The sequence below is a fragment of the Gavia stellata genome, chromosome 8 (assembly GCF_030936135.1).
Source record: "Gavia stellata isolate bGavSte3 chromosome 8, bGavSte3.hap2, whole genome shotgun sequence".
NCBI lineage: Eukaryota > Metazoa > Chordata > Aves > Gaviiformes > Gaviidae > Gavia > Gavia stellata.
Genome location: NC_082601.1, coordinates 22,287,757 through 22,315,693, shown reverse-complemented (window position 1 = coordinate 22,315,693; position 27,937 = coordinate 22,287,757). Strand labels below are relative to the sequence as shown.

General features: G+C 38.0%; 1 protein-coding gene across 1 annotated transcript in view; it reads left to right on the top strand.

Annotated features, from left to right (window-relative positions):
- The window catches only part of STK39 (serine/threonine kinase 39), a 103,882-nt gene that overhangs the window by 14,233 nt on the left and 61,712 nt on the right, over positions 1-27,937 (top strand). Inside the window, exons 2-10 of the mRNA XM_059820461.1 lie at positions 7,206-7,318; positions 12,454-12,562; positions 13,897-14,038; positions 16,283-16,338; positions 21,068-21,177; positions 21,275-21,376; positions 21,588-21,721; positions 25,100-25,148; positions 25,255-25,320. Coding sequence (XP_059676444.1) covers positions 7,206-7,318; positions 12,454-12,562; positions 13,897-14,038; positions 16,283-16,338; positions 21,068-21,177; positions 21,275-21,376; positions 21,588-21,721; positions 25,100-25,148; positions 25,255-25,320 — 881 coding nt within the window. The remainder of the gene's footprint in view (positions 1-7,205; positions 7,319-12,453; positions 12,563-13,896; positions 14,039-16,282; positions 16,339-21,067; positions 21,178-21,274; positions 21,377-21,587; positions 21,722-25,099; positions 25,149-25,254; positions 25,321-27,937) is intronic.

Genomic DNA, 27,937 nt, shown 5'->3' with positions numbered 1-27,937 from the left:
TGTGGGGCTGTCAGGTAGGTTGCTAACTGTGTCTCCTGCTGTGTCGTCACTTCGAACACTACTCATGATAGCACAGGGGGATAAAACCATGTTCTGCACTAAATATAGTATATTGGATTGGAAAACTGGTAAGGGAGCTGGGATATTGACTGTCTTGCTACTGTAGCTTCAAAGGCAAGACTGTGTGCAGCATGTGACATGACCGTATGGGGTACCAGGATGTATTTCTCTAGTATTGAGGCATGGCTTTATTTCTACTGAGCTTTAACAGAATGTGTGATCTTGATCCACCTGTACGTTACTGTTTCTCCCATGTGCTTAACAAACACAGCAACTGTATTTTTGGTGGTCATTTATTTTACTTGTTTCAATAGAGTTGCACTAAATAAAGCCTCTCTGACAAAGAAAAAAAAATAATCTCTCAGACTGGGGTTTAACATCAGCACTTCCTGTTGGTCTGTGTTGGGAGAGCTGGGCTGGGGACAGAGGGAGGGGGCAGTTGTGAGGTGGAAGGAGGTAGTGGGCATAGTCTCTGTTTTTCTTTCCTCCCTTTCGAAACTGTGTGCTTATTGCCAGGTTTACTTGAACATAGCTAATGGTCATCCTTGGACTTTCCAGTCTGATCTAAGTGTGTGGATGGCATTGTACCAAGCTGACAAATGCTGAGCTCTGTATGGCACTAGGCAGAAGTCTCCTTACCAAGAAGGTGTCTGAAATCAAAAAACCATCACTTACACTGATACTTCATTTCAAAGCTGAACACGGTCACTATTAAATAAAGCTATGTCTAATCTATCTGGTTTCACTTTCTAGCCACATATTTCTTTAATGCCTTTGTCAGTCAGACTAGAGCTCTTTTAAAATTCTTTTAACCATGACTGGTGGTGATATCTGAAGACTAATCAGCTAAGACAGACATTTCAGAAGGGTTCCTGCAATATAGTGTGTCTGGGCTCTCCAGTGGAGACTTTTACATTTTCCAGATCATTGGTATAGGTTCTCCGCTTTCTTGTACAGCATTGATTTGTCTTATTTCCTGAATAATTATTTTGTGATTGATAGTTATTTGCTGTACTCTGATGCTAGAAACCTCTGTGTTCAAGAAGATAGATTCCTGTTCTCATGTGCTTTTGGCAGAATTTCTTTGTTCTGTTCTGCAGATTTGACAGGGAGGGAGTTGTAACATAGTACTGCATAGCAAACCTCAAAATATTTCCTATAATTTATCTAGCCAAAACATCTGATATAACCAGTTCTTTTACTATTTTAGTGAGTGTGGGGGAAATAAAGAGAATAGTTCAAAAAGCCTAGTCATTCCCTCCTGCCCCTGTTTTTCTTGTACGTGAGGTTTTATTGCTGATTTTGAATCCCCCATCTTTTTTGTCTTCTGCATGGCGAATATGATGTCTAGTTAATGCTCAAGCTTGCTGTGTCTTAGCCTTACTACAGGTTGGCTCAATGCTTGTATAGAAATTCTCTTGTAGGTTTTCTATAATGCATAATAGTTTTGACATGAACATTTAGGCTACTTTTCTAAGACTTCAGTGGGATCACAGAAGTGTTTGTAGACCTTTATCATCTTTGCAGATTTTTTTCTGGATTATTTATGCAACGTGCTTTTGAAAAGTAGTATGGGATAAGCTAGACCTCAGAGACTTTGTGGAAGCTATTCTCCCACAGAAAGGTAAATACTACAATTGAATAACCCAGTGATTCTATAGCCATAATGGTGATGTTTTTAAATGTCCAACTGCAGAATAAATTAATTTTGTGTAGCTCCATGAAGAATTTGAGATTAATTGTTGAATGATGAAAATGTGGAAGTAGCAGTTCTATGTAAGGGCATAGATTTCATAGAACACTTAGTGTATTTTAAGTGAATTATGTCATAATCCTAATGGCTAGGATAAACAAAACTAGTATCCAAGTGAGTTATAAGGGGAGAGATTTGATCCCAGCATGAATTAAGAACACAAAGTGGGCAGGAATTGTTAGTAAATTGTATTTATGTGGTTATCCTAAAGTTCTTAAGAACACAAGCATTTATGTCGTGTGAAGATGGAGAGAGAAATAATGAGTTCATTTTCTGTGGAAAAAGTTAAGTTTTGGAAAGATTTAGAGTTTAGTATGGTGGTCTAAATGAGCTTTAATGAATTGATTTATAACTTATTTTTAATCAATGGAAGTAATATGAGAGAAAATTAGTAATACTGAAAGATCTCTCGAGTATTGTGGTGTAAAAGCTAGAAACCAAAAGAAATTAAAGGTTCTTTGTTCTCTGTTTCTTAACCGAAAGTATGGGTTTGCCACCAACAGAATTGATTCTTTTGAGACTGAAGAGACTAGGTCTGCACAGTGCTGCCATGGAATATGTTGAAATACTGATCAGTTCATAACACATACGTAGTAATGCTGGAAACATGCTACACAATATTGCATGCAATATACAACATAGAAAACATAGCTATCAAAGCTTGTATACAAACATAGATGCTTTGCATGTTACACAAAAAAACCTACATGCTTTTGAGTGGAAACCTAAGCTGGATTGCATTTGTGCAGGCACAGTTTGTGTGCACAAGTGCATTCTGCTCTATGCAAAAGGAGTCCTGCAGTTACATTGTGTATGAGCTGCATTTAAGAATTACCTAGGGGACTCTGTTCTTCAGAATGGGACTGTCTGAAAGATTAAATAAAAATACTTTCATAGCTGCTTCATCCATTTTCATAGATTTTATTCTATTTAGTGCTGACTTCTTTTACAGATAGTTACAATTTAGTCCTGGATTTGAGGCTGACTTAAAATTTGTGTGCACTAATCAGCTACATTTAATAGGAGATTTCTGTATGTTGGGGGAGCAGAAGAGGTGTGTAAAAATGCAGATGGGCATAGGTTGACACGTAAGAATTTGTATAGATTCTGAGATAAGGTATTTAGTGTTCTCCAATTATGATTGCTGTCAAACCCTTCAGATACCTAGTCAACAAGAAAACTTACCATTACCAACAAATTACATCCTCCTTTTCAGAGATCGGGTAGAAGAGCCATGGGGTTGAGGTAGGTGTCTTTGGGTAGTGTCTGAAGTGACCTGATGGAAGCAGAAATCTTCAAAAGAGGTTTGTGTTGGAATGCTGCAGAGTAACACTGAACTACTTAAAAAGACTTAGTAACTCATTATGGGATAATGAGGTTACTGACTTTTGTTTTTGAGGAGAAGAAAATTGAAAGGAATAGTTCTAGATCTATTCTGAATAGAGTTACTGCACAGTGATGAATGAGTGGAAAGTGTCAGACCTTTATACATAACAGGGAATAAATGAAGTGTGACATGCTTGTATGAAAAAGGATGTGTGCATATGCGATGTGCAAGTGATATGGTCCAGCCATCTCACCTTGCTGTCTGTCTTTTTGACAGCAAAATTTTGACTTGACTAGTGCAGGGTAGGTAAAACTAAAATGTTAGTGTCTGTTGTTGATCACAGTTCTTCAAAGATCCTTCTTCTCATTCCCAGCCGGAGACAGGTTCTGCAAGGGTTAAAAAAGAAAAAATACTTTTATGTCAGATTTAGAACAACTCAGTTAAGCTTAATTCCTGGGTAAGTATTTGTGTTTGTGGGGTTTTCATATGCTTTCTGTGAAGCATGTGCAAAGTGGAATGCAGAAAACAGCTTTTAGGTTATATCCCTTCAGAAGAAGTGAAGTGTGGCCATATGTGGCATATGTGCTTGAGAAGGTTTCTATTGCATGAACCCAAACAGTTAAAAGCAATTCTAATGGCTCTGCTGCATGGAGGGCAGGATGGTAGGGAGTGCATGGAGGAACAGGTTGGCTGTAAGAGCGTGCTTACATTAGAGAGAAGGATGGCAACAAAAAATGTGAGGACAAGATGAAACTCTCTGACTTGATGCCTACTGCTCCCATTTCACAATAGGCAACTTGATGTGAACTGAAATTGCATTATTTCACTGATAACTTGAAATTGGCAAAGAGAACTTGTCTGTAGCAGGAGAATGACTTTTCCAGTAGTGGAAAAAAACCATCTTTCTTACAAAGCTGTTTTTTTGAGTCTGACCATTGGTAATCCTTTGTTTTGTTCTTCTGCAGGAGACAGCTGGATCAAAAGGCTTCATGGTTTATCCAACCTGAGCTTTCATTATACTAGATCAGTTTTCTAAATAGATACTGGATGCTAAAGCCAGTCTTTGCTTTAGTTGTGGTGTAGTTAGTATGTTCTCCACTGTGAGGGTTAGGTTTTGGAAGACTGGTAAGGTTCAGCTTACCTGAAGAAGTCATGCCTTCTGACAACGAATGGTTGGCTGTAATCTATTCTATGCAATAATTTTCTGTGACCCTAATTTGTTATGCTAAATGGTTGTCTGTGACAATTTTGTTTCACTGTATGATAGTGCATTACTCGTGTAGCGTGTTATATCTTGACTGAAATGCTTATCTGTGTAGTCCTGTTTATAACAGCTGCTTCTCTGGAACACTTCACATTTTTACTTGTTTAGTAGACAAGGGAAGGGCATCTCTTTATTGACATAAAAGTAGTCTGACTAGATGGGAAAGCTGCAGATTTTCCTCATCTTTATCCCTGGTTGTTCACCTTGTGAGCCAGAGGAGGAGAGCTGAACATCTTTTAAGAGGAAGGAGGCATATAGCCACTAAGTGCCTGGCTCCTACTTCAGTACTTGAAACTGCTTTTTTCGAATGGGTTTTATATGTAGGTTCCACTGAGAATGTAGGCTGCATAGATTGCCTTTACTATCAAATACTGTATTGCTCAGAGTATTCAAATGGCAGGAGAAAGAAGAAACCAAGGTAGATTGGCTTTATTCTAAACATAAAAAGCTTTTTGCATTGTCAGTGCATCATATTCTTGTAGTGAAGAATATCCCACTGCGATTCATCTCTGTCTGAGGAGAAAACACAGGGAAATGCACTGAAAGGCTTTTCATGTAAATAGAGTTCAAACTCTAGTTTATGTCCTAAAATCTCACATCTCATCCTCTTTCAGTAGGCAAAAGAGGAACAGATCTTCAACTTGTGCGTAAGGATAGCTCATGATTAATTTTGCAATCAAGAGTTTTTAAATAGTAGTAAGCACCTAGGCTTTGGTTTCGATTCTCAGAGAACTTAAGCAAGTGATATTAATGGGGTGGGGTCAGGGATGTGACAGGACTTTTTTTTTTTGTAATCTAATTTTTCCAAAATGTTTTGAAGTGCTACTTACTGTCATTTTACTTTAACTTGAGGAAGCAGTCAGGATTTCATCCTGGAGTTGGCTGAATAATTTTTCTGTGTGCTTTTTCTGTTTGTCCTTTATGTGGCCTTTGTATACGAATCTATTTTGAAAGTGAAGATCTGGTTGTTTCCTACAAGTAGATAAAACAACTGGCATAGATGAAAAAGGAACATCAAGGAAAATCTTGGCCTTTGTTCCTGTATCCTTCATAGCTAAAAATTTGGTTTCTTCCCCCTGCCTCAACCCACAGTTGTATATCCAAAGTAATGACAGGCTTTGTGTCTCGGTGTCTACCGAATGAGAACTTTATTAAAGTGATGTAGATGAGTATTACTTGAGCTGAATTGTGCTGACTTGGCGGTTCCTTCCTTGGGATGTCTTATTTAATTTAAAAAATCTTTCTTAATTCTTTTATTACTTACATTATTGGAATTTTTAAAGGCTTTGTTCTGTAAGCAGACAGAACAGGACATGTCAATATTTGTCTGTGACCGCATCCTGCAAAAACATGACTAGTTAGTCCTGTTGAGACTTTTTTTTAAGATGAGCTCAGAATTCTGTAATGAAATTCATACACTGAGTTAAAAAGCTTTGTGATTTGAATGAAAACGTCATGTCAACAAACAATACATGAAAATAGCTAAGCAAATAGCAATTAAAACACGGACAATAACTTTCAATCATGAAGTATTGTCGGTGCTGTTTTCAGATGTGTAGAGGGAAAAGCTCACAACTGTTCTTAAGTCGGCTGGTAACTGAATCCACGTTGGTAGAGCTTGACAACAAAAGGCTTTTTGTTCACAATTTGTATTCATCTAGGACATGCCAATTACTGAGTATAAATAGAACATAGTGTATGGGCAGGCCAATATAACATGTTGCTCTATTCGTGACTTACCAGAAATCCATAATGTATATTAAAATAGTTAGAATTACAGGTAGAAGCTCCTCATTGGGGGATTTTAGATTTCTGCATGAATGAGCACAATGTAATTACTTTGAGGAAGCACACACTGCTGTATTTGATGTGGCAGGAAGATGTGCAACCTGGACAAAACTCTGAGTATTACTTGCAATCATTTCATTAATTTAGTGAGGCAATACTGACTGAGGCAAAGCCAGTGGGTGCTTGATGAAAGAAGCAGCAAGACCTTTTAATCCTGCTGTTTGCAAATACAGCATGCTAAAGAAAATTATTCTAATGCTTTCCCCAAAACTTGTTCAATTCCACCAAGCTTTGTTATCAGTGTAGTTGTATGACCATATGTGATTTGCATGTCAAGTAAGCATGACTGACTTTCTCTGCTGGGCAGTTCAGCAGTGTGCATCTTATTGTTGGTGTGATACTTGTGCCTCCCACACTCTTTACAAGAATTAGCATGCTTTTTGTAGGATGTTACCCTAATCACGATGAATGAGCAGGAACACACATGAAACTGTAGAAGATTTGGCATGTACAATTTTACTGATACTTTTCTGTTCATGGCATAGTGGGAACAAAAACCTGATTAAACAGGGACTGACCTGAAAGAACAGAAAGAAATAACATTTGATAAAGCACACACTCCCTGCGACTCCATGTAATGTTTTTAATTGTGTTAACTGTGCAAGTCATGTTCTTGATTAAAACAGATGTGTCCAAAGACAAAAGTGTAATGGTTCCCAAACTGTATTAAATGCATTGAGGTGGTGGGTGTGACTTGATAAAGGACCACATGATTTGAAGTTGTGGGCTTGGGAATTATTTGTGGAGTATGGAACAGAAACTTTGAGCTTTTTCTTCTCCATTTGAGAAGTGTGTAAGCTGTCCAGCTAGTCGAAAGGTATGCACATGGGGAAAGCACTGGAAAAGGATAAACAGCAGATTTTAAGTTCTTTGTCAGTGTGCGGTTATTATGTTGGTCACTGGTTTAAATTCTTGTTATATTAAGACTGTGTTCCTTTTCTGCCCTTTTTCAGGTAGCGGTGCTACAGCAGTAGTCCAGGCAGCGCTATGCAAACCCAGACAAGAACGCGTAGCAATAAAGAGGATCAACTTAGAAAAATGCCAAACCAGTATGGATGAATTACTTGTAAGTAAATCAGAGGGGAACATACTACATGGAGACTATCTTCTGTTTTGATTTTGGTTTTTGCTTGGTCTAAGGGTGAGGGTAGAATTTTATGCAGGATAATAGTGAGAAAAGGATTTGAAAATAATCTGAAAGAAGTGTACCCTTCCCTTAAAGATATATTTTACTAATGTATATTTTCTGATGCCACAAAACCAAGAAGTGCAAATTTGAATCTTGGGATAACCAACTGTAGAGAACTGTGGGAAGAACCTTACCCCTTGCTTTCTGCAGACTCGATTTTCAAGAGGTTACTGTCTGGTTGTCTGTCTTTTCTTAATACAGAGGAAAGATACATTTTCCTTTGGTTAAACACTGATTAAAAATATAAAGGTAAAATTTAGTAGGACTTGTTACAATGTCTAAAGCATCAAAACATGCTTTGGATCATTTTGTGATGTTAACTTTTGAGGGGAAAAGTAGGAATGGCTACACTGCCATCTACACAAGGAAACTCTTGTTAAAGCTAATAATACGCATTTATCTGATAGGCCATAACAAGCCATTTGAGGAATGCTGTTTGTTTGAGTCACTGATTAGAGGAGGAAGGGACCTGTAAGAGGCCCTTTGTAAAAGGGACTGTAAGAATTTTTCCTCTGCACTGGTTATGGCAATCAGACAAAGTCGCAAAGAACCATTAAAACCAGAAACCTGTTGCTTTCTAATGCTCCTAGTCAGGTGCTTATAAGACTAATGCACATTTATATATAGGCAGCATAACAGAGTTGAAGGACACAAAACCATTCTAAAAGTGAGAACACTCTCTTCTGTTCCACAGGTTATACTACTGCCTAGAGAATGTGGGCTTTTTCTAATGCAGAAATTCCTGCCTCTGAAGGAAATGATCTCCTCAGCAGGGAATTGCCAGTGCAAAAGATATCTTGAATTTGATACAGAGGGTATGGTCCATCCAGTTTCTTCAGATAAAATGGCTTGTTTACAGTGGAGGACCCAAATGCTCTTCCTCTGGTGATTGATGGCATTCGCCTTCAGTTTATGTAATAGCTTGTATGGGACATTGTTGTGTTTTTTAATTGGGGATTGTGGTAGTGGAAGCTACCTCTGAGGTAGTGAGACTTCTGTCAACTAAAAACTCGAAAAATAAATTCTGAACTGTGTTTAGAAAGAAAACAGCCCAAGATGAGATGCTGTGCATGATGTATTAACATCTACAGCCCATAAAGAACGTTTCTATAAAACCAGAAATACTAATAATTGTAATATAAAATGGTCAAAATTTGATCTTTTTTATTAGAATTTGAACTAATAATGGGAATTAAGAATTAAAACGTTACAACAAATAAAAACAGACAAACCTGCCAAAAATCTGCAAGAGATATCTAGGTGGTTTAGAGAAATGACTGCAGTTAGTTACCAGCTTGTACAAAGTTACCTTAGCAAGTGCTTGAGTATCCTTACTGCTGACATGTCTCCACTGTCTGCCAAATGAGGCAATAGGTCTTGAATTTTTGGTCCCATATTGCTTTCTTTTGGTACAAAGACAGCTGTCCATACCATCTTTTTTATTTTTTAAACATAAGTCAATTTCTGCTTTTCTATGTTCAGATTTTGTGTTTCTTTTATTTGTTGATCTGTTTTGATCGGAACATAAACTCTGGCTTTCCAAGTTCCTCCTTAGGAGGGTAAAAAAAAAAAAAAAGGACCATGTATGATTCCTTTAATTTTTATAGGCACATAAAGACATATGCATGTATACACATATACGCATATATAATTCATTCTTGTTTTTCCTGTGAGGGGAAGTATACTTACTCTGACTCAGTTCTAATAGAAAGATTTTAAATTTTTTTTTTTTAAAATAGAGATGTTATTCTGGAAAAGGGCATCATTGACCTTCAAAACTCTTGTTACAAGTGTACTAACGTTTTCATTTCAGTTGATATTACTTAGAATGCTCTTGTGGTTTGGGTTTTTTAACCCCATTTTTGAGTCTGTTTAGTTTTCAATCACTTATTTTTCTGATTAAACAGTTTCCATTGGCACAGGGATGTTCTAAAACTGTCGCCCTCTGAACATGCTGTTTTGTAAAATCCTGCTGCTGAGTGCTTACGGATGGTGTGCAAAGGCACCCTTCACAAATTCTCAGCTGCGTGGCCTTCAGAGAAGTGGAAAATGTAGCAAGCCTGGTGCCCACGTAAGCAGACTTCGGATTTAGGCCAGTGTCAATTAAAATAGAAAGACAGTGGGGGAGGGAGTTTTAATAATACTGAGGTTACACAAACTGCCAAACTCCTGAAATTCAATACTCTGTTTCCTGCAATGTCCTGCGTTCTCACTATTGTAAGCTAAACGTAACTTAACCCCATAAGCCAAGGAAAAAGTTCCTGTCCTTAGTATTGTCCTGACTGGGTATCTTCCCTCATCCCCTTACCTCCTGTTTTTTAAAACAAACAAAAAACTCAACACTACAGACCAAAGAATATTCTATAGAATGGCTTATTTGATAGAATAGATATTTCTAAACTGTTTGCATTTCTGCTCTGGATAGCCCTTCAAGGCAGGCTGTCTGGAGGAGCCCCTTGCGTGTTATGCCCAGCCCCTCAAACAGCTGTACCCCCGGTGTCCATGGAGGAGGCCCCAGAGAAGCACCCACAGAGCTGTGGCACCTGCCCGGTCACTGGGAGCTGGACCCGGCCCTGTGGGCACTGCGGCTGAGCCCCGAAAGGAGCCGTCTCGCAGTTGCTTATTAACTGTGTCACCCACCTGCCCTTAGGCCAACACATTTTTGTGCAGCTGCTCAGTGAAACTGGATCAGGAATAACCTGGCCAAAAAGAAGTTAGCTTTTAACCTGGGCGTATTTCCTGATGCAGTGCAGAAACACTTGTGCTAGCACAAGGAAGGGAGAAGCAAAGGGATGAGGGAGAGAATTCAAATTTTAAGTGACATTATGGCTTTGGTGCTGTTGAATGTCTAAAGTGACGTGAATGTAACATGAAGAAAGCTCTGGGGCATTCTCCTGGACGTCCTGCTGCAAGGTTTTCCTCTGACAGTGTATTTTAAGAGAATACTCTCTCACCTGTGCATATCAGGGGCCTCAGCCAAATAACTGAAGTTTGTGGAGGCTTACTGTTCTGTGTGTGCTAGGGGCTCTCCAGAACTGCAGGTCTGAAATGAATACTTCCCTGACTAAAATTTAATCCCTTATCTCTCTTGGGGTGCTCTCTATTTGTTTTTTTTGTTTTTGTTTTGCAAAGACACTCTTTGGAAAAAGTCAGCAAAGCTGAGACACAAGGTGCCTTTGGCCATGGTTACTGTGATAGCTTGATTTTTGCTGATGAGTTGATGCAGGCAGACAAAATATTCAAAGCACTTTTCAGTTAAAGATTGTGAAGCTTACCACAGTCAATTAGTTACGTTTCTACGCTATTAATGTGTGAGTAAAATAGATGAGGTGTATTTTTGCCCAGTAGTGGCAGGTAGACTTTTTGAGCCATCGTTCTATTACCAGCATAGGAAAACAATAAAACAATTTAAGAAATGAAATAGTAATAAAGAGTGGGAGAGTTACAGTTAAGATTTGGTATGGATAGGTGAATTAAGACTCTGAGGCAGTAATTTGACTTGTGTTTAGGCTGACATGTCTGCTGGGAAAGGGAAATCTGCGCCACATATATTTCTTCTGTTTTCTACCTACTGTCTCCCAGGGGAAAAAAGAAAAAGAAAAAAAAAAAAGAAGCTATTTTGCATATTGCTCAGTTATTCAGGCTCATTGCATGACTCTCCAGGCATTCATCCTTCTGCGGTTCAAGGCTCAGAAGTTGTCTAGGGAGGAGGAGTTTTGACAACAGGACTAGCTGAAGTGTGTGTCAAACTACAGCCTGACATCACGAGATTAAATCACATGTCTCATATGTGATTAAATCATATGTCTTTAATACATATAATTGATTTTTTTTATTAGAAAGCAGCTATGATCTTGAGTACATTGCAAATAACAACAAAAAAACCCTCTTTCAAACACTTGATAATTGAGGTTGAAAGTTGAAAATGGCATCTGTGGCAGCTTAATCAATCTAAGTGGGACTGCCATAGTGCCTGCCTTGCACCAGTGCTGGTGAGTCAGCATATAGCACAGGTCCACCTGAAAGCAGTTGCTTTTCAGGGAGGGAGGGGAGGTAGAAGAGTTTGGATTTTAGCTGGATTGGCTCCCTGAATGCCTCACCCTCCAGGACCATGTCCTGTAGCACCAGGGATGGATCAGGACTGTGTGGCCGGAGGTGGAGAGAGAGAGGTGGTGTTGTGGGATCTTAAGCTGGTGTGAGGCCAAACCCTCTGGTACAAAGGAGGCCTAAATGCTCCAATGTAAAGGCTTGGCAGTATAATGAGAGCTGCTGGAAAGGTGTTACAGAACAACTATGTGAAAGAATGAATAGAAAAAGGACTCTGCTTGAAATAACAGATACAAGGCAGTCATTCTTAATGTGTACAGCTGTGGCGTGTTGTAGATCGTGTTACTTGGTAGTGCCATGTTGCGCATCTGTTGGTGACCGTGTGCTCCTCTAGTCAGTTGTTTCCTCTGATTTCTGGTCTGTAACATTGCCTTTTCCTCTTGCGCTTCTGTTTGATTGTGTGGCTTTGGTGTCCACCTGTCCATCCCACAGTGGCTGAGCCAGGGGTGCTGCGTCCTTTGTCTGACAGCTTCCTCCTTCCTTTCTCACCTGGTCCTGTTCTACTCTTTTCATATCCCTTTTAAACAGGAAAGGCAGTAGGTTTTGATTTTTTCCTTGTGTTTTGTTGTCCAGGCTGTACCCACACCTTCAGCTCTTGGAGACTGATCATTCTTCATTGCTCACTCTGAATTTGGGACTTTAACAGTAATTTCTTTGCTGCTCTCAGAAGAAAATCAATGTAGTTATGCCTGTAATTCCTGGCCAAACCTACCTCGTGCTCTTTGCAATAATGTTTTGTCTTGCATGTAGATCTGTAGGTAAATTGAAATGTTTTGGTGCCTTGATGCATATTCTGTGCATACTTCAGTTCTGTTACAGTATTTCACTTTGGAAATTAAACTTTCTCTCTATACAAGCAGAACTGATAGGTGGCTGTGTTATGTTGGGCTTTGTATTTCTTACAGAAAGAAATTCAAGCAATGAGTCAATGCAATCACCCCAATGTGGTGACCTATTATACATCTTTTGTGGTGAAGGATGAACTTTGGCTGGTTATGAAGCTGTTAAGTGGGGGTAAGTTACTGGTTTTACTTGTTTAGCTGCAAGGAAATTGTATGATTTTTTTCTAATGCACCTCCTTTGAGTTAATAGACCTAAGCTAAGTAAGGAGGGGGGACAGAGACTACATAGGATGAACCTTGAGACATAGGTGTGTTATAGCAGGAAAGTGCAAGCTTAAAAAGTTTGTAGATGTATGTTGATAGTACAGACTAAGAACTACTGAGTTAAATTCTGTTGATCCAACTACTGTAATTTTTTATTCTGAATCAATATATTAAAATTCTCTATTAAGGCTTTCTAGGGAAAACTGATGAGAATTAAGTAATTTCTGTCAGTATGGCCTTTTTCTGAGTCGCTCTAGAATCCACTCTATTTTTGTAAAAATGCATATATTTCTGATTTCATGATGAATGTTTCTCATTCCTTCTTCAAGGAAGACTCTTTCTAGGACAGGCATTATACATGTTGCATCCTTTTTATTGCTTAAACTAACCAAACAATTATTATAGTTTTTATGATGATGGTTAATGGTATAAAAATCTTATTTGGCTCTGGGAGAGGAAAAAGGGGCTGAACTGAATGTGCTTATGGCTTAGAAAAGCGAGGCTCCAAAATAAGATGTGGTGGTCCTGGTTGCTCCATGATGCTCTTCAAGATTAGTCTTGATGGCAGCAGACTACTGCACCATCATGCTAGAAAGCAAGGATGGGAAGTGCTCATAAAATAACACTTGTTATGTCACATCCAGTTGAATTGTTCAGTTCAATCAAAAGCAAGATAGACCCTGGGAGAAACCAGTGATTCATGATTGGAATTTACTGTGAGCTGTTGAAAAATGCTTGGATCAAAAAAAAATGTTGCTACTAAATTCCTTGAAATTTATAATAACCGAAGTTCAGTGTCAAACTGGGTGTCACTAGGGATGTTGTCATCCTTTGTTTGCAGAGAATATCTCCTTCCAGTCTTGCAGCTGCACGTTTACATTGTGAACACACGGACTATAATCTAAGCTGGATAATAAACCAAATCCTTTGCTGTACATGTCTGTTTTAATGTGGGATACTCCTGAAATTTTAATAAATCGTAGCTTAGCAAGCTGTTAGCAGATCTTTCTAATGGATCATTGAGTGTTACAGTATTCTTGACAAAAAACAGTGCTTTGTTTCTTGTTCGAACGAGGTAGCGGTGTGCTTTATTCTGAGAGCTAGTAACGTGAGGTCTTTACACCTGCATGCAAAGATTTAAATTGCAGTAGCATAGAAAGAATGAAGAAATATAACTTCCTCAAGAATCTGATACGATAATGCTGCATATATGCATTTTTCTTTTCTGGATCTGCAATATAGGTTCAATGCTTGATATAATAAAGTATATTGTCAACAGAGGAGAGCACAAAAATGGCGTCCTTGAAGAACCCATAATAGCAACAATTCTTAAAGAAGTTTTGGAAGGCTTAGACTATCTACACAGGAATGGGCAAATTCACAGGTAGGAGCATATACCTGGGGAAAAGCATTTTCAAAGTTGTGTGTATAGTTTGTTGATACTGGTCAGCTGCAGTTGCTTGGCTAAGCAAATTGTATTGCCTCTTTCACAGAGTGTAAATGTGATCAGTAATTATTAAATGATAACACTCGGGCAGATGCTGTAATCTTGATTGCAGTTTGTTGCTAACACTTAGTACGTGCCTGGTATTTATCTGGTCTGTCTTGTATAGTTAGGATAGGTCTGTGCTGCACTAAGTATGCTGGAACTGTGGTCTATACTCCTGTGCCTGCTGGTACTCCAAATACCTAATCTAATCTAGTTTATATTATATGGTGTGTGTGACTTGGTTTTTGTGTTGCACAGTAAACCTGTAATCTTGGGCACTCGGGCACTGCTGTATAAATGTGAAATTTATGTTTTCCTGGTAATCAATAATGTCTGTTGCAACTCTACAGACCTCCCTTCATGATCACACGTGAAGCTGGGATTGGTACTATGGGACTGCATCTTGATGTATATGCATCTAGTGATTGTTCTCTTCTATATATTCTCTCTCCACTGACTTCCTCAGTGTAAACTGTGCAGATCCCCCAGGGTGGTCTATACATTTCTGCTGTAGCAATCCACAGGTTGCTTCCACTGTTTGGATGTTGGAAGTGCTGTACTCTGACCTCCCTAATTAATTTTACTGAGGTGAATTTGCCTTTTAAGGAAGGTGCCTACAACAGGCCCTCTGTCTGTTTCAAGTATTAGCCTTTTTCAAGGGAATCTTTTAAACAAAACCAGATTCTCTGCAGACAGAACTCTGAGAACGGAGGTAGTGCAGATGTAGCACAGTAATTGTTCTTTATGTGTACTTCTTATGTCTCATCTTAAAAATGAACTGCCTCTGATGTAAATCAAGAACTATTTCTTCCTTTTGCAGAGAGAAAATTGAGATAAATGGAGAAATAAAGAACAATTATCTTAACTTCTGGACTGGGGTGCCAAATATCTGCCACAAACCTTAATTCATAGTCTTCTGTTAAGCTGATATTGTTGTGGAAGGAACATTCATTAGCTTTTAAGACAGGACCCTTTGAGGTCGGATTTGGGAATTCCCCTTGTCTGTTCTTAAAGGACCTTAAGAAGATAAAAAGAGAGAGATCTGTTACATCTGAGATTTCTTCTTTTTTTATAACACCTAATTTGTAAACTGTGCAGTATCACAGAAGTCCTGTTCAAGATGATACACTGTGTGTTTCTTTTCCCATGTATGCTGTAGGTGAAAGCTGTGGTAGTTCAGGGAATGCTGTATCAGGTGATATTTGCCAGTTGGAAATGTTTCCGAAATGATTGAGGGATTTTGTTCTGTTGTTTCAATGCATTCTTGTTTATGTATAAGGGAACAGGTTATGTTACCTTTCAGTACCAATGTGTTAATTATTTTCAGTAAATCTTGGAAAGATTGATTTGCTCAAATTCTTAATGTTTATGATCTATTCTGTATGAAATATTTATCCTGTGCATTAAGAATGGGATGCACGTTTCTATTAAAAAAAAAAAAAAAAAAAAAAAACCAAACCCCACCACAGCCAGAAAGGGGGGTTCTTAACATTATGTGTGAATAGTATGTTGAATGGATATAGTTGACTGTTAAGTACACGCTGAATTTTTGATAGATTCAGTGTCAAGTAACTTTTCATCATGGTATCCTATAGCAAAATATGGTTGCTATTCCTGAGCTTTAATAGCTTCATTGGGTAGAAATCTACAGTATATTTACCTTTCTTGATGATGGGTCTCTTCTCTGAAGACATCAAAGAGGAGATCTTTTTTCCAACTTTTCTTTTTCATTAGTGGTGCAGTTGTATGTGAGAAAGCATTAATTCTTGCTTTAAAGCTCTGAAAGCTCTCAGTTTGTGAGGTTATATTTATAAAGGCAGTAAAATAGACTTTGGACCTAAATATTTCTGTTCTCAAAATCTATCCCTGAATGCTGCTGAATTGGCAGAATTGTCAAAGCTGAATTTGGCTGAATTTGGGTCTTTTTATACGAGAGAGAGAGAGAGTTTGTGAGAGTTTGAGTTCTGCACTCTGTCTTATTGCAAATCAATTACATTTTATAGTTCGGTTCCTGTCTTACAAATTTTAAAATGCTGACTTGTGAAACTAATTACTATACACTATTTATTTATTTATTTACGTAAAATGTGCACATACGTACTTTTATACATAAAAGTAACCTCTGTTTGTACATTCTAGAGATTTGAAGGCTGGCAACATTCTTCTTGGGGAAGATGGCTCTGTACAAATAGCAGGTAATGGCAGTGGTAGAGCAATGGCTAAATAAAAGAAAAAAGTATTGCAGCTGGATTAGGGGAAACAGATACAAGTTTTTCTGTTGGCTTTTAACTATTCCTTTTGGAGTGCTGTAGCTGCAAGTTACACAGTTTCAGATTTCGGGGTTCTTTGTTAATGATACGTGGTTTAGAAATTATTCAGTATTTTTCTGTGTCCCATCAAATATATAAGGAGTCCCATCAAATATATAAGGAAGCTTTTTAATGTGCCCTTAATGTTTGGTTTTAAATCACCCATGTACCTTAAACAGCTTGCTAACAGTAGTAACTCACATTTCTGTTCAAGTTTGTTTAATTTATTTCTGCAAGTAATTGTAATAGTTCTTGGGGGATTCAAAAATCTGTATGTACTACCCTTCATGAGGACCTTGGCTGTAACTTAACTAGTCACTGAGATGAATGAGAGAGATCTCACCGAGAATTATTTTTGTCATTTCTACCATTTGTCTTGCAATAGTATCAGTTGGATACAGTTTAGCATCTTAAATATCCTCTGAATGTATCTATATGCTTCTTGAGTGGTAGTCTGTAAGAATCAAATAATTTGGTTTTCATAAGAGCTTAAGTACTGAGCAAGACCCCATATCCCATATCTCAAGTTAGTATCAGATATCTGGAAAATAGAGCGAGCAGGTGGTGATACCTGCCCCCTCTCCCAGCATACTCCCAGGCCTTTCACAGTTTATATATAGCTTGTGACCCAGCAATGAAAGCTTTGTGTTTAGTAGCTCTCAGTAATAAAAATGGATATAGCCAAAAGTTCCTTTTTATATAAACAATGCTTTCAGAGTACTGTGTAAACGTATATTATGAGGTCTTTAATAAGCCAGTGTCTGAAGTCCATGAAACTGGACAGGAAAAGATTGGCTGGCAGGTGAACCATTTACTAATTGAAGCAGTGTTAAGTCTTCTGTTTTGAGGTCAAGACTTTTTAAATCGGTAGTGAATTTTACAGACTTGCATTTTAATAAGATACTTAATATTTATTTATTCATTTGATTATACCCTACAGTTGTCTTCCCTTTGTATAGCACTTTGAGCAACTGCTGAGATTCAAGGTCTGTGTTGTTCAAGTATTTTTTAGATCTTCTCATATTGTAAAAGACTAGCTGTCCGGACAACCAACATTATTAAAAATAATAATAATAACTAAAAAGTTGAAAGATAAAATCTCATGAGCCATCTGAAATAAAGCTGTTGACTTTAGATTATTACTTTCACACATAATCAAAACTACTCTCCCAGTAATCAGATAACATTCAAACAACAGCTTCATTTATTCCTTTCTAGTTCAACTCCAGGGCTTGGTTTCTTGACCTTTTCCTCCTTTTGCTGTAGGCATCTTAGTGAATAAGGCTTTAATTGTGCTTCTGGGGCATTCAGTGCATGCGGGACTGAGGAAGATTTGCTAAAAGATCTTAGGTTCTGTTGACTTATTGTTCTTCTGCACCCCAAGCTTCTATAATGAAAAGATGTATCTGTAGCACACACTGCTAATATGTATGAGGAGTAATATTTGAAGACACAGTTGTCCATTAGCATTTCTGGGTTCTAAGGGACTGTGGCTCACAAATGAGTGTGTTTTTCTGACAAAATATTTTGTGCAGATATAGAAGATCATAGATTCTTCAAAGAATTGGGATAGCTCTACAGAGACCTCTGATTATGGACCTCAGAGGTTCTGGACAGAGAATCTGCTCCATCTTTGGTGGGAAAGAGGAGGATACACATCTCTTTGTTTTGTTTAAATTGGGGAGACTTAAAGTACAAAATTCCTCAGTACAGAGCAGTAAACTTTTGACTTACTCACAAATACAATGTTAAATAGTCACTGTAGTTCCTCGGCTCCAACATTCTACTTAAAACTATTGGGATTGTAACATCTGGTGCTTTGGGTAAACAAAATGATTGGTACTTCATCAGGAATTGCCTGGCAATGGTCAAAATATCAAAGAAACGAGTAAAGGAACAGATATGTGCGATGAGGTAAGGAGCATATAGCAAAGAGCAATCATACACAGAGATTGGTGGAAGTGTAGAAAATATGAACTGTATGATGCGTTTAGTCCATACAAGAAATGACAGTTTCAATAAAACTTGTCAGAAAAAGAATGTGTGTTTTGAGGAGTCTAGGCAGAAGATCCCACTCTTCGGTTTTGCACATAGGTGGCTGTGTGAACTAACCTGTTGCACCAGTGGTTCTCAGCGTGTTCTCTCCTGTGGTAATCCATACCCACAGAAATGTTTGGAAAAGTTCTGCTTAAAAATACGCAGACCCTATGCCTCAGATACTCAAGCCAGATCAAGGAGAAAGCTTTATCAGAGACAATTGTTTGGCAGCCCAAGCTTTCCTTGGCCAGCCCCATTCTCACAGGAGCTTGATGCTTTATATCTCTCCCAGTCTTAACTGTAACCCTACACGTGGCCTTGGCTGAGCCTGAGGCTAAAGTCTACAGCCACTGTCAAGGTGAGAAGGTTAGGGGAGAAATGTTTTTGCAGCCTGTGCCTTCCTGCAGCAGCTGCTGTGTAGCTCTGATGCCATGGAAGCAGTGGCTTTGTCTTTCTCCCAAGCCTGATCCTGACCCTAGAGTTTGGTTTTGGCTGACACTTGGCCAAGAGCCCTAGCCCTGGCTGAGGTGAAAAAGCTGTCAGGTACAAAATGTTTTTGCAGCCTGTGCCTTCCCTTAGTGAGCTTCTTGCAGCCCAGCTCCCTTGGAGGCCATGGGCTTTGTCCTTCTCCCAACCCTATGCCTAACGCTAACTCTGGATGTTGGCCTTGGCTGAGGCTTGGCCAAGTGCCCAGCCCTGGTTGAGGTGAAAAAGATGTTAGGCAATAAATGATTTGTAGGCTATGTTTATTTGGGCAGCTCTGATTCCTTTAATTTCAAAATGCTTTACTAATACAGTTAAATCGGGACTCTTCCTTAAATTTATTTTTTCTTTGGTATTAGCTGTGACTTTTAGTGCCTAACACTGTTGAATTGTTCAGTTCTTTCCTTGTAACACATTTTCCTTTCCTCTTTATGCAACTTGTTCTCAATAATACTTCATCTCCTATGTGATAGAAAGCTTGCCACTGTAGGTCATGTCTTGTCTTAAATAACATGTATTTGTGAAAGCTATGTCTGCAATGGGAAATTAAAGTCTTGTTTTTATTGAGTAGCTATCAAAGTGTTCTTTCTCTCTGTAAACATACAACAGTGTTTGACTAGTATTATAGTGAAATGTTCACTTGACCTAATTAAATACTCATCACATCTTTCTTAGTGAGGTGTTGCAATATTTAATTTTGAAGCTTATGCAAGAAGAGATTTTACTTAGTTTATGGGTTGTGGGTTTTTTTCGTTGTCTTCCCTTACCTATTTATATTTGTTGTTTGTTATCCTTTTCAAAATTAATGTTATGTTAATAGGGAAAAACAGCAGGAGGGGAGCAAAGGTTAAGTCAGGATTTTAGCTGTGTATCCCAGTTCCTGAAAGGATCTGTAAACAGTTGTCCAATACAAATGGTTTATCTTTGGTACTACAGGACATCAAATAATTTCCATATCTCTCCTTTATTTATGCATTTATTTATTTTTGATTTCTATCTGTGCAGCTTTTCCTTATGCATTAGTCCCTCTTCAGAAAGCTGTCACTAGTACCAGCATTTCTTTTTAGGGCATGAAAAACTTACAAGCAGGTGTTTCTGAGGCTGTTCATGCTTTTCAGAAATACAAACAAAACCTGTCTATTCCATAACTTACAGATTTTGGAAAATTTTTTTTTTTTAATTCCTCACTCAAGCTGCAGGGAAAATTAATATCACTTGAAGCTTGCTTCTTGTGTACTATATTTCTGTGTGTTTTAGCGATGTAGAAGAGGTCCAGAATTTGAGTCTGTGATGCTTAATGGTTGTTTAGTGGAAAGTAATGATAAAACTACATTTTCTATAGTTACTGATTATTTTTTTCCAACCTTAAAAACAGGGAACAATAGGAAAACAATAGGAAAATAAAAATTGAAGTAGGTCTATAGTAAACTACTTGATTTCAGTATAACTGGATTGTAAATGACAGGATTTCTCCATACACTGGTAATCTGTTCTTCTTTCTTGCATTTATGCCCTACCTCTCCCATACAGCTGTCACTGATGTAGTGACAGGTTAACAGAACACTAAGGTTTTTTGCTATTTTGGAATTTGGAAAAAAACTACCCATGTCATGGTCGACTATTAAATATATATTGTTGATCACTTTGCTGATTATCTTTAATCTGTCAAATCTCCATCAGTATTTAAGTTATATACGGTATTCCCTCTTGTTCAAATTGCACTCAAATTTAGTAGCTATACAGAAATAGCGCCTTATCTTTGAACAATAGTGGACGCAAACCTTTCAAACCTTGGCTCAAAGTGCACATTTGAAAACCTTAAGTGACAGATGTACTGCAGTCCTTTGTAACCGTATTCAGGAAGACACATACTAGGAGGTTAAACTTGAGGGTGTCCTAGTACAGATCTCCCAGATAAAACTATACCATCTATTCTGTAGCATTTCAAGAACAGTGTGTCATGAAACAAAAGTAAGCTCTGCAATGGAGACTTTCTATAAGTAGACCTTTATGAATTGACTTAATTTCTAAAGTGTAAAACTTTTGCTTTGTTAATGGTAGTTTAACAGATGTCGACTTTTTTCCTCCTTCCCAGATTTTGGCGTTAGTGCATTTTTAGCAACGGGAGGTGATGTTACTCGTAACAAAGTAAGGAAAACATTTGTTGGTACTCCATGTTGGATGGCCCCTGAAGTAATGGAGCAGGTATTCCTAATGTCAAAAAACCCCAAATATTTTCAGTCTTTAATTTTTGGAACTTGAGACATCACCACCTTGTTTTTCCTTTCTGGTTCTTTTTCAGGTGCGAGGTTACGACTTCAAGGCTGATATGTGGAGTTTTGGGATAACAGCCATTGAGTTAGCAACAGGAGCAGCACCTTATCACAAATATCCTCCTATGAAAGTAACAATCACTTTGTATTATTTAACACTTTGTATTACTTTATGCTGTTAGCTGTATTATTAGTGCTGCTAGAAAGTTAGCACTACTTCATTTTCAATACCAACTCAAGATATCTAAATATATGTATTATGTGGAATATTTGTCCTCTTTTGATTTCTACATGTTTTGAATTGATTTTGCTTACAGTACCTCTTTTTTGGGTTTACTGTAGGTGTTAATGCTGACACTTCAAAATGATCCTCCCACTTTAGAGACAGGTGTAGAGGACAAGGAGATGATGAAAAAGTATGGCAAATCCTTTAGAAAACTAATTTCATTATGCCTTCAAAAAGATCCTTCCAAAAGGTAGGTCATTATTGCCATGTACAGTGGAATTATTTTTTTAAATATACAGACAACTTAAATTTCCAGTGTTTAAACATCATCTTTAAGTGTATGATTTGAATTTAGTAAGTAGCAGCCTTCAGTCATCTTCATATGGGGAGAAGAAACTGCCTTTTAATGGTTGCTTAAGTTTTTTTTCTTCTGGGTTGTTAACCTAATTTGCTTATATTTAAATATACTGTTGAATTAAAATCTGATCAAACAGAAGTCCTTGCTCTTCATCTTAATTTCTCATCTGAGGCTAGATATAAATCTTGATATTGTGCGTAAGTCTAACAAGACTGTTCAGATAGATCAGGCAGAACTATTGGTAACCAAACATATCAGTCTCTTGTCCTTTAAAAGAAATTTAAAATAAATAAATAATTTTATGATGTCCCCCCCCCCCCCATTTTGTGACATAAGCTTAGTATTGCCTTTAACTTGGATATTTCCAGGGAAAATAGCTTATTAAGAGGTATTTATTTTTTACTGTAACGTTAGGGGCTCCAAGCTTGTTTAGAGTTTTCCTCATGTTTATGTAGGCAATTGCATGTCATAGTATCTTTGTGATTTGTTCTTTCTTGCTATGTTTTATGAATGGGATAGCCAAGATGATGAAAATATTAAACATCTATTCCAAAACTATTGTTGAGGTCCCAAGTTCCCAGAACGATTAATTTATTTATTCATTTTTATGCAGACCCATTTTTGTAGGTTTCTTCTGCTGAAGAGTTGGAGGAGGCACATTCTAATTAACATTATTTCCTAAGGGTATTTAATATATCACTTTATTGAAGAGTTTCAGAGCTGGTATTTCTGGGCAAAAAGATTGTTCTGAGAGAGCAGTCCTGACTGAGTATAGTGTGAGTCTTTTATGGTGTGTACTTCTCTTCGCTGATGTTATGCTAGCTTAGGTCCAGGATATTGTTGTAGGGAGTTAAGTTGAAAGGTGACAGCAGCAATACTAGAGAACAAGTATAATTAAGAAAAAAGATTATGTGGCAACGTCTTTATTCTTGAAATCGTTCAAATTCTTTTTTTCACTGAAGGATCATTTGTGTACTGTTTTCACGTTCCCAAACCCCTTACGATTGGTGGTCTTAGCAGCAAGTCCTGATGCTTTAAGCTTAGCTCTGCAGTTTGGCTGCTTACAGATAAGAATTAAAGGTGTTCTGGATAATAAGCTTCTTTTCATTTCCAATGTCCAGCAATTTTCAGGGCAAGATTAAATTGGTATGAAAACATGAGAAGTAAATAATTAAAATGGTTTTCCTTCTCTCCTTGAATATATAGCGCTGAGTTACCTGATCTGTAGTTATGACATTAGTGTTGAAACATTAGTGTTTAAAGTAATGGAAGTCATTTATTGAACTGATATTTAAACACGTGTGATATCTTGAATTGAACAATTAGACCAGCAGATAGGTGATTAGACCTGTGTGCCAATTATTCTTACTGAGGAGTGAGTGTCCTTATATTGTGCGGTCATCGCTATTTTTTTTAAATGTTTCTCCCAAGCCAGGATTTAATTTTGCATGGAGATACCTCCATAGTCATCGTGTCAGTTGTGGGAGAGGTGCCTGCTCTTTGTGGCAAATTCTAGGACAGTCGTTGCACTGTTATTGACTCAGGCAATGATGTGTTGGGTTTTTTTGGTTTTTTGGTTTTTTTTTTTTTTTGAGCTCTGTGTGTGGTTGTTTGCCTTCTCTCCCCAATGCCAAGGATGCTGCTTACAGTCCTCAGCTGCAATTCACTGCTGTGGCCTTTGTGGAAAACAGGCCCAGAAAGCATGTCCAGACCGGTTGAGAAGTGTCTGGCATAATTAATGGTAGAGGAATGGAGAACACTAGTTTGGATAAAACTTTACTAAGACTCTAGCTTTTAACTGTGCATATCCCTGTTATGAGATGTGATGGTACTGAATCACTGAGACTTGTCTTAAAGTTAAGAGTTAATTTGAGGTAGAACTTTAAAACTTTGACACAGAAACTTTTTTTTTTTTAAACGTTTCCCTTCCTTTTTGCTCATCCAGGGTTTACGTGTGAGTTACTGCTAAGCCTGGTGGTCTCCACAGTACCATTACTAAGAACTCCTCCTTTATTGTAGAGTTTGGTGCTTTGGAGGGGAAGTAAAATAAGTGCTCTGTGGAACTACTGTCTGTGTCTAAATTGGATGCTTTTTGTTGATGTCAGGAGTTGTTTCATTATTTCTGGCGGGAGTGAACTGACAAACACATACACACTATTTATTACTCCTCTTTTCTTCACTTATTCTTCAGATGTGTCCTCAGATAAATAAACTAGTTCAGATTTTGGGGGTTTTTTGAGACTGAAATTTTCCAAATTGAAGCTTTCCGCTGTCTTATCTAGTTTGTGCTATATCCAATCTCTTGCTTTAATGCAAATGGAAAACTATAGCAGATGTTGCTTCTGTTCATTTAAAAATGATGAATCTTGGAGATTTTTGGCTTCCCTAAATTTAGCTGTGTCAAAATTCGTCTTGGATAGTGGTATGGGCTCCTAATGGAAAGGATGAAAAGAACCTGGAGGATTTTTTCACCCTAAGAGATGCTTTGCTTTCTCTCCAGAGTCTGCTTCAGTACCTGAGTCTGGCTTTGGCTAGATAAGTAGCTTTTTAGATCCCTGAAGCTAGGGGAGACAAATCCTGCTGTTGGAATCACTGTGGTAGCTGTGAGATTGTGATTATCTGTTGAAAACGTCAAAAAAATAAACGTGATGATGATGGGAAGAAAGAGACTTGAACAGAACTGCAAGTAAAAGTGAAATGTCTAGGTTTTGACCTTAGAACTGTTGCTTTGATTTTTATTTGTCCATTTGGTTGGAAGATGCTCCTGATGACTCTCTTCTTGGTTTATGTGTCATGTTAATAATATCAGTACAGTTCCTTGTGAATACCTGCTGACATCAATGAAGTAAAGGAATGCTGGTAGCAGTTATTGATACTACTGTTTGGAAAATGTAATTATTCTTTTATTGCTGTGGAGCAAAGTTCAGTTGCATTCATAGAGTCACTTGGGGAAGAACATGATACCTGACTTTTTTGTTTGTTTGTTTTAAGGGTAAAATGCATTTGTGTTGAAAGAAAAAGGGGTAAAATTGGCAGCTTAAGAGACTGATTTTTTTTTTTTTTTTGGTATTTTTGCTGTAGGGAGGCTTAATTTTTTCATGTGTGGTAAGTGAGTATGTGTGAACTAATTCAGTAGCTATTATCATTCATTCCCCATTCATACAGTACTAATTCAAAAGTATTAGAGACGTACCATTTAACTAACGTCTTGTACTGTATTCACTGAGAGGGGTCTTTGTTTTCTGTTCTAATTTATTATTGATCTTTCAGGCCCACAGCAGCTGAACTTTTAAAATGCAAATTTTTCCAGAAAGCCAAGGTAAAACGTTTAACCCTACAAGTAAATTTTGCTCTGCCTTAAAATCTACATGAAGTTTCTTCTTTCCTTGTATTGATTTTTAACTTACCAAATGTTGGTTTTGCAGAACAGAGAATACCTGATTGAAAAGCTTCTCACTAGAACGCCTAATATAGCACAAAGAGCAAAAAAGGTGAGTGTATTCACATCTTTTTCTTGACTGGTATGCAAGAGGAAGCAGGGACTGTTCAGTTGCCTGACATTTGAGTTGACTGACTGAGCCATTCTCTTAGGCAGTCCTTCAAAGATAGTGACTGTTGAATGAGTGGTTTCTGCATCCTAGCTTTCTCCTGGAAGCCCTGCGGTATTTTGACTTCCTTTCTGGCCTTGCCAAAACGGTATGTGGTATTTGTCACCATACAGGATACAATTTTTTTTCTACTCCCTTTTAGAAAGCTACAGGTGAAATGGTTGTGCAAATAAAAAGTGACCTGTGAGCATATAGGTTCATAAACTGCAGAATTCATATCTTCATTGTTCACTTAGAGAAAGGGTGAAGATACTGTAAATGGTATTTATTGAGGGCTACCTGGTTCTTTGGATTATTTCAAGTGTGATGCCCAAATGTATGGAAGTTGGGTCCAAACTCTGCAAGAGTGCTGCTGAGTTATTCAGACCAGTGAAGCCTTATCCCACAGGTGATGGAGTTAAACCCACAGCTACCGCATATGCTGGTATTTCTGTGGTGCCTTTGGCACTTGTGTAAGCGAACTTACCAGGTCATGTGCAGCAAAACAAAAAAAAAAATAAAAAAATTCTTAACAGGCTTAACAGGTGAGTGTTTTAAAACTTAAGTATGAAGCAAACTTTTACGGTTCATAAGAGCTAATAAACAGGAGTGAATATAGACTCCTGCTTGTTGTGTGTGAGAAATTATGGAACTCCCTTTCTGTGGTGACTTAACTCACTATGTTTCTTCTGTATGAGGAACCTGCTTGGAGATTGCTGAGCCTCTGCAGGAGACAGGGTAGTGTGCTGAGTCCAGCTTTCTAAAAGCAGGCTTTCTGGGAGGATGTTTCGAGGAGGGTGCTTCAGGAAAGGAATTGTTTCAGCCTTTGTTGGCACATCAGTTAGGCTTCAGTTACCTGGACTGGCACTTGTAAGATTTTTTTGTTGTCTTTGTGAATATAGGTTTGGCATAATTCCGCAACACTGAATTGTTGGTCTGTTCTCCCAAGTGACTAGCGACAGGACAAGAGGAAATGGCCTCAAGTTGTGCCAGGGGAGGTTTAGACTGGACATTACGAAAAATGTCTTTACTGAGAGAGTGGTGAAGCACTGGAACAGGCTGCCCAGGGAGGTGGTGGAGTCACTATCACTGGAGGTGTTCAAAAAAGCCTGTAGACGTGGCACTGCAGGACATGGTTTAGTGGGCATGGTGGTGTTGGGTTGATGGTTGGACTTGATGATCTTAAAGGTTTTTTCCAACCTTAGTGATTCTGTGATTCTGTGGTTCCCACAGCTGGTGGGTGGCTTATACTTGGAAGAGACTGTCAGCAAGACCTGAAAGCTTTTAAGTTCCTTCTAATCTTTTAGATGGAAGTAATTTGGGAAATCAGTGGCAATGATGGGGCTTTGTGACAGGCTGGAGTAGAAAGCTGGAATTAGAGGGCTTGTAGAAGGCGTAGGGTGCTGAGCAGGTTTACATCTGCAAGGTGCAGAGGAAGGGTAGGAGTAGTTCACCTGTTTGGCCATGTGGTGGCAGCAATGCCCACATAAAAAGTTACCTAACTGGGGGAAAAAAATCATAGTCGTTTGTTTTTCATTTTACATCTTGTGCCATACAGGAGTAAGTTAGACATGTTCTAGTAACAGCTAGGTTTCTGGTAGAGCATGTACCTCATGAGATTCGTTTCCCAGCTGTGTCCTCAAGTCAACTTTAGAGACTGCATGTTAACTCATACGTACATGTATGTGCACTTATTTCTTTAAATAACTTAGCATCTGGAATTGCAAAATGAATGCAGAGTAGCCATACACCACCAGAAATAGTTTTCTGTATTACTTTTTGGACAATTCTTTCTAATTTAGAAGAGGAGTGATTCTTAAGAAATCAAAGCTGTACCGTGCTAGAGACAAATTAATAGGTCTTTTAATTACAGCATAAATGGAAAAAATATTTAGGCTTTAGTTAGTGAAAATGCTAAATTATTTATATTTTAAAAGGACACAATATTAAAATTCATCAGGGATTTAAAATTTAATTCACTTGTTACAACTTCGCATGTAGCTGCTGTTTTAAGATACCATAAAATATAAATGTATTTTAATATTAAAACTGTGGGCTTTTATTTTAAAAAGCTTGTATAAGAGTTCGGTTGCTCAAACATTAACATGTAAAATGTCAAAGAGATGACTCTGGGAAGAGGTAACCCCTGTAATGGAAAGGGGAATGTCACTAGGACAGGAGATGGGAAGGAGCTGGTGTCACCACTGCTAAAATTATCTTCAGTAGCACTTGGTGTGAAATGCCTATAACTAATGATCTGTAGCACCACTGCTAGCACAGATGTCAGATCTGCTCCGCAGTAATGTAATTTTTCTTGCACATGTACAATTACCTTGCCTTGTTGCCCAGAACTCCAGCCTCAGTTTAGTTCTAACTTTAAATTCTTTTCTCTTGACATAGTGTTCTCATGTTTTGCTTCTGCCTTTCCAGCTTATACTTGGCAACTGTTTTGACTAAATGGGAGTTCAGGTCTGTTTGTGAAATCCTGAAAGCAGGTACACATGGTCTTGTATGTGTGAGG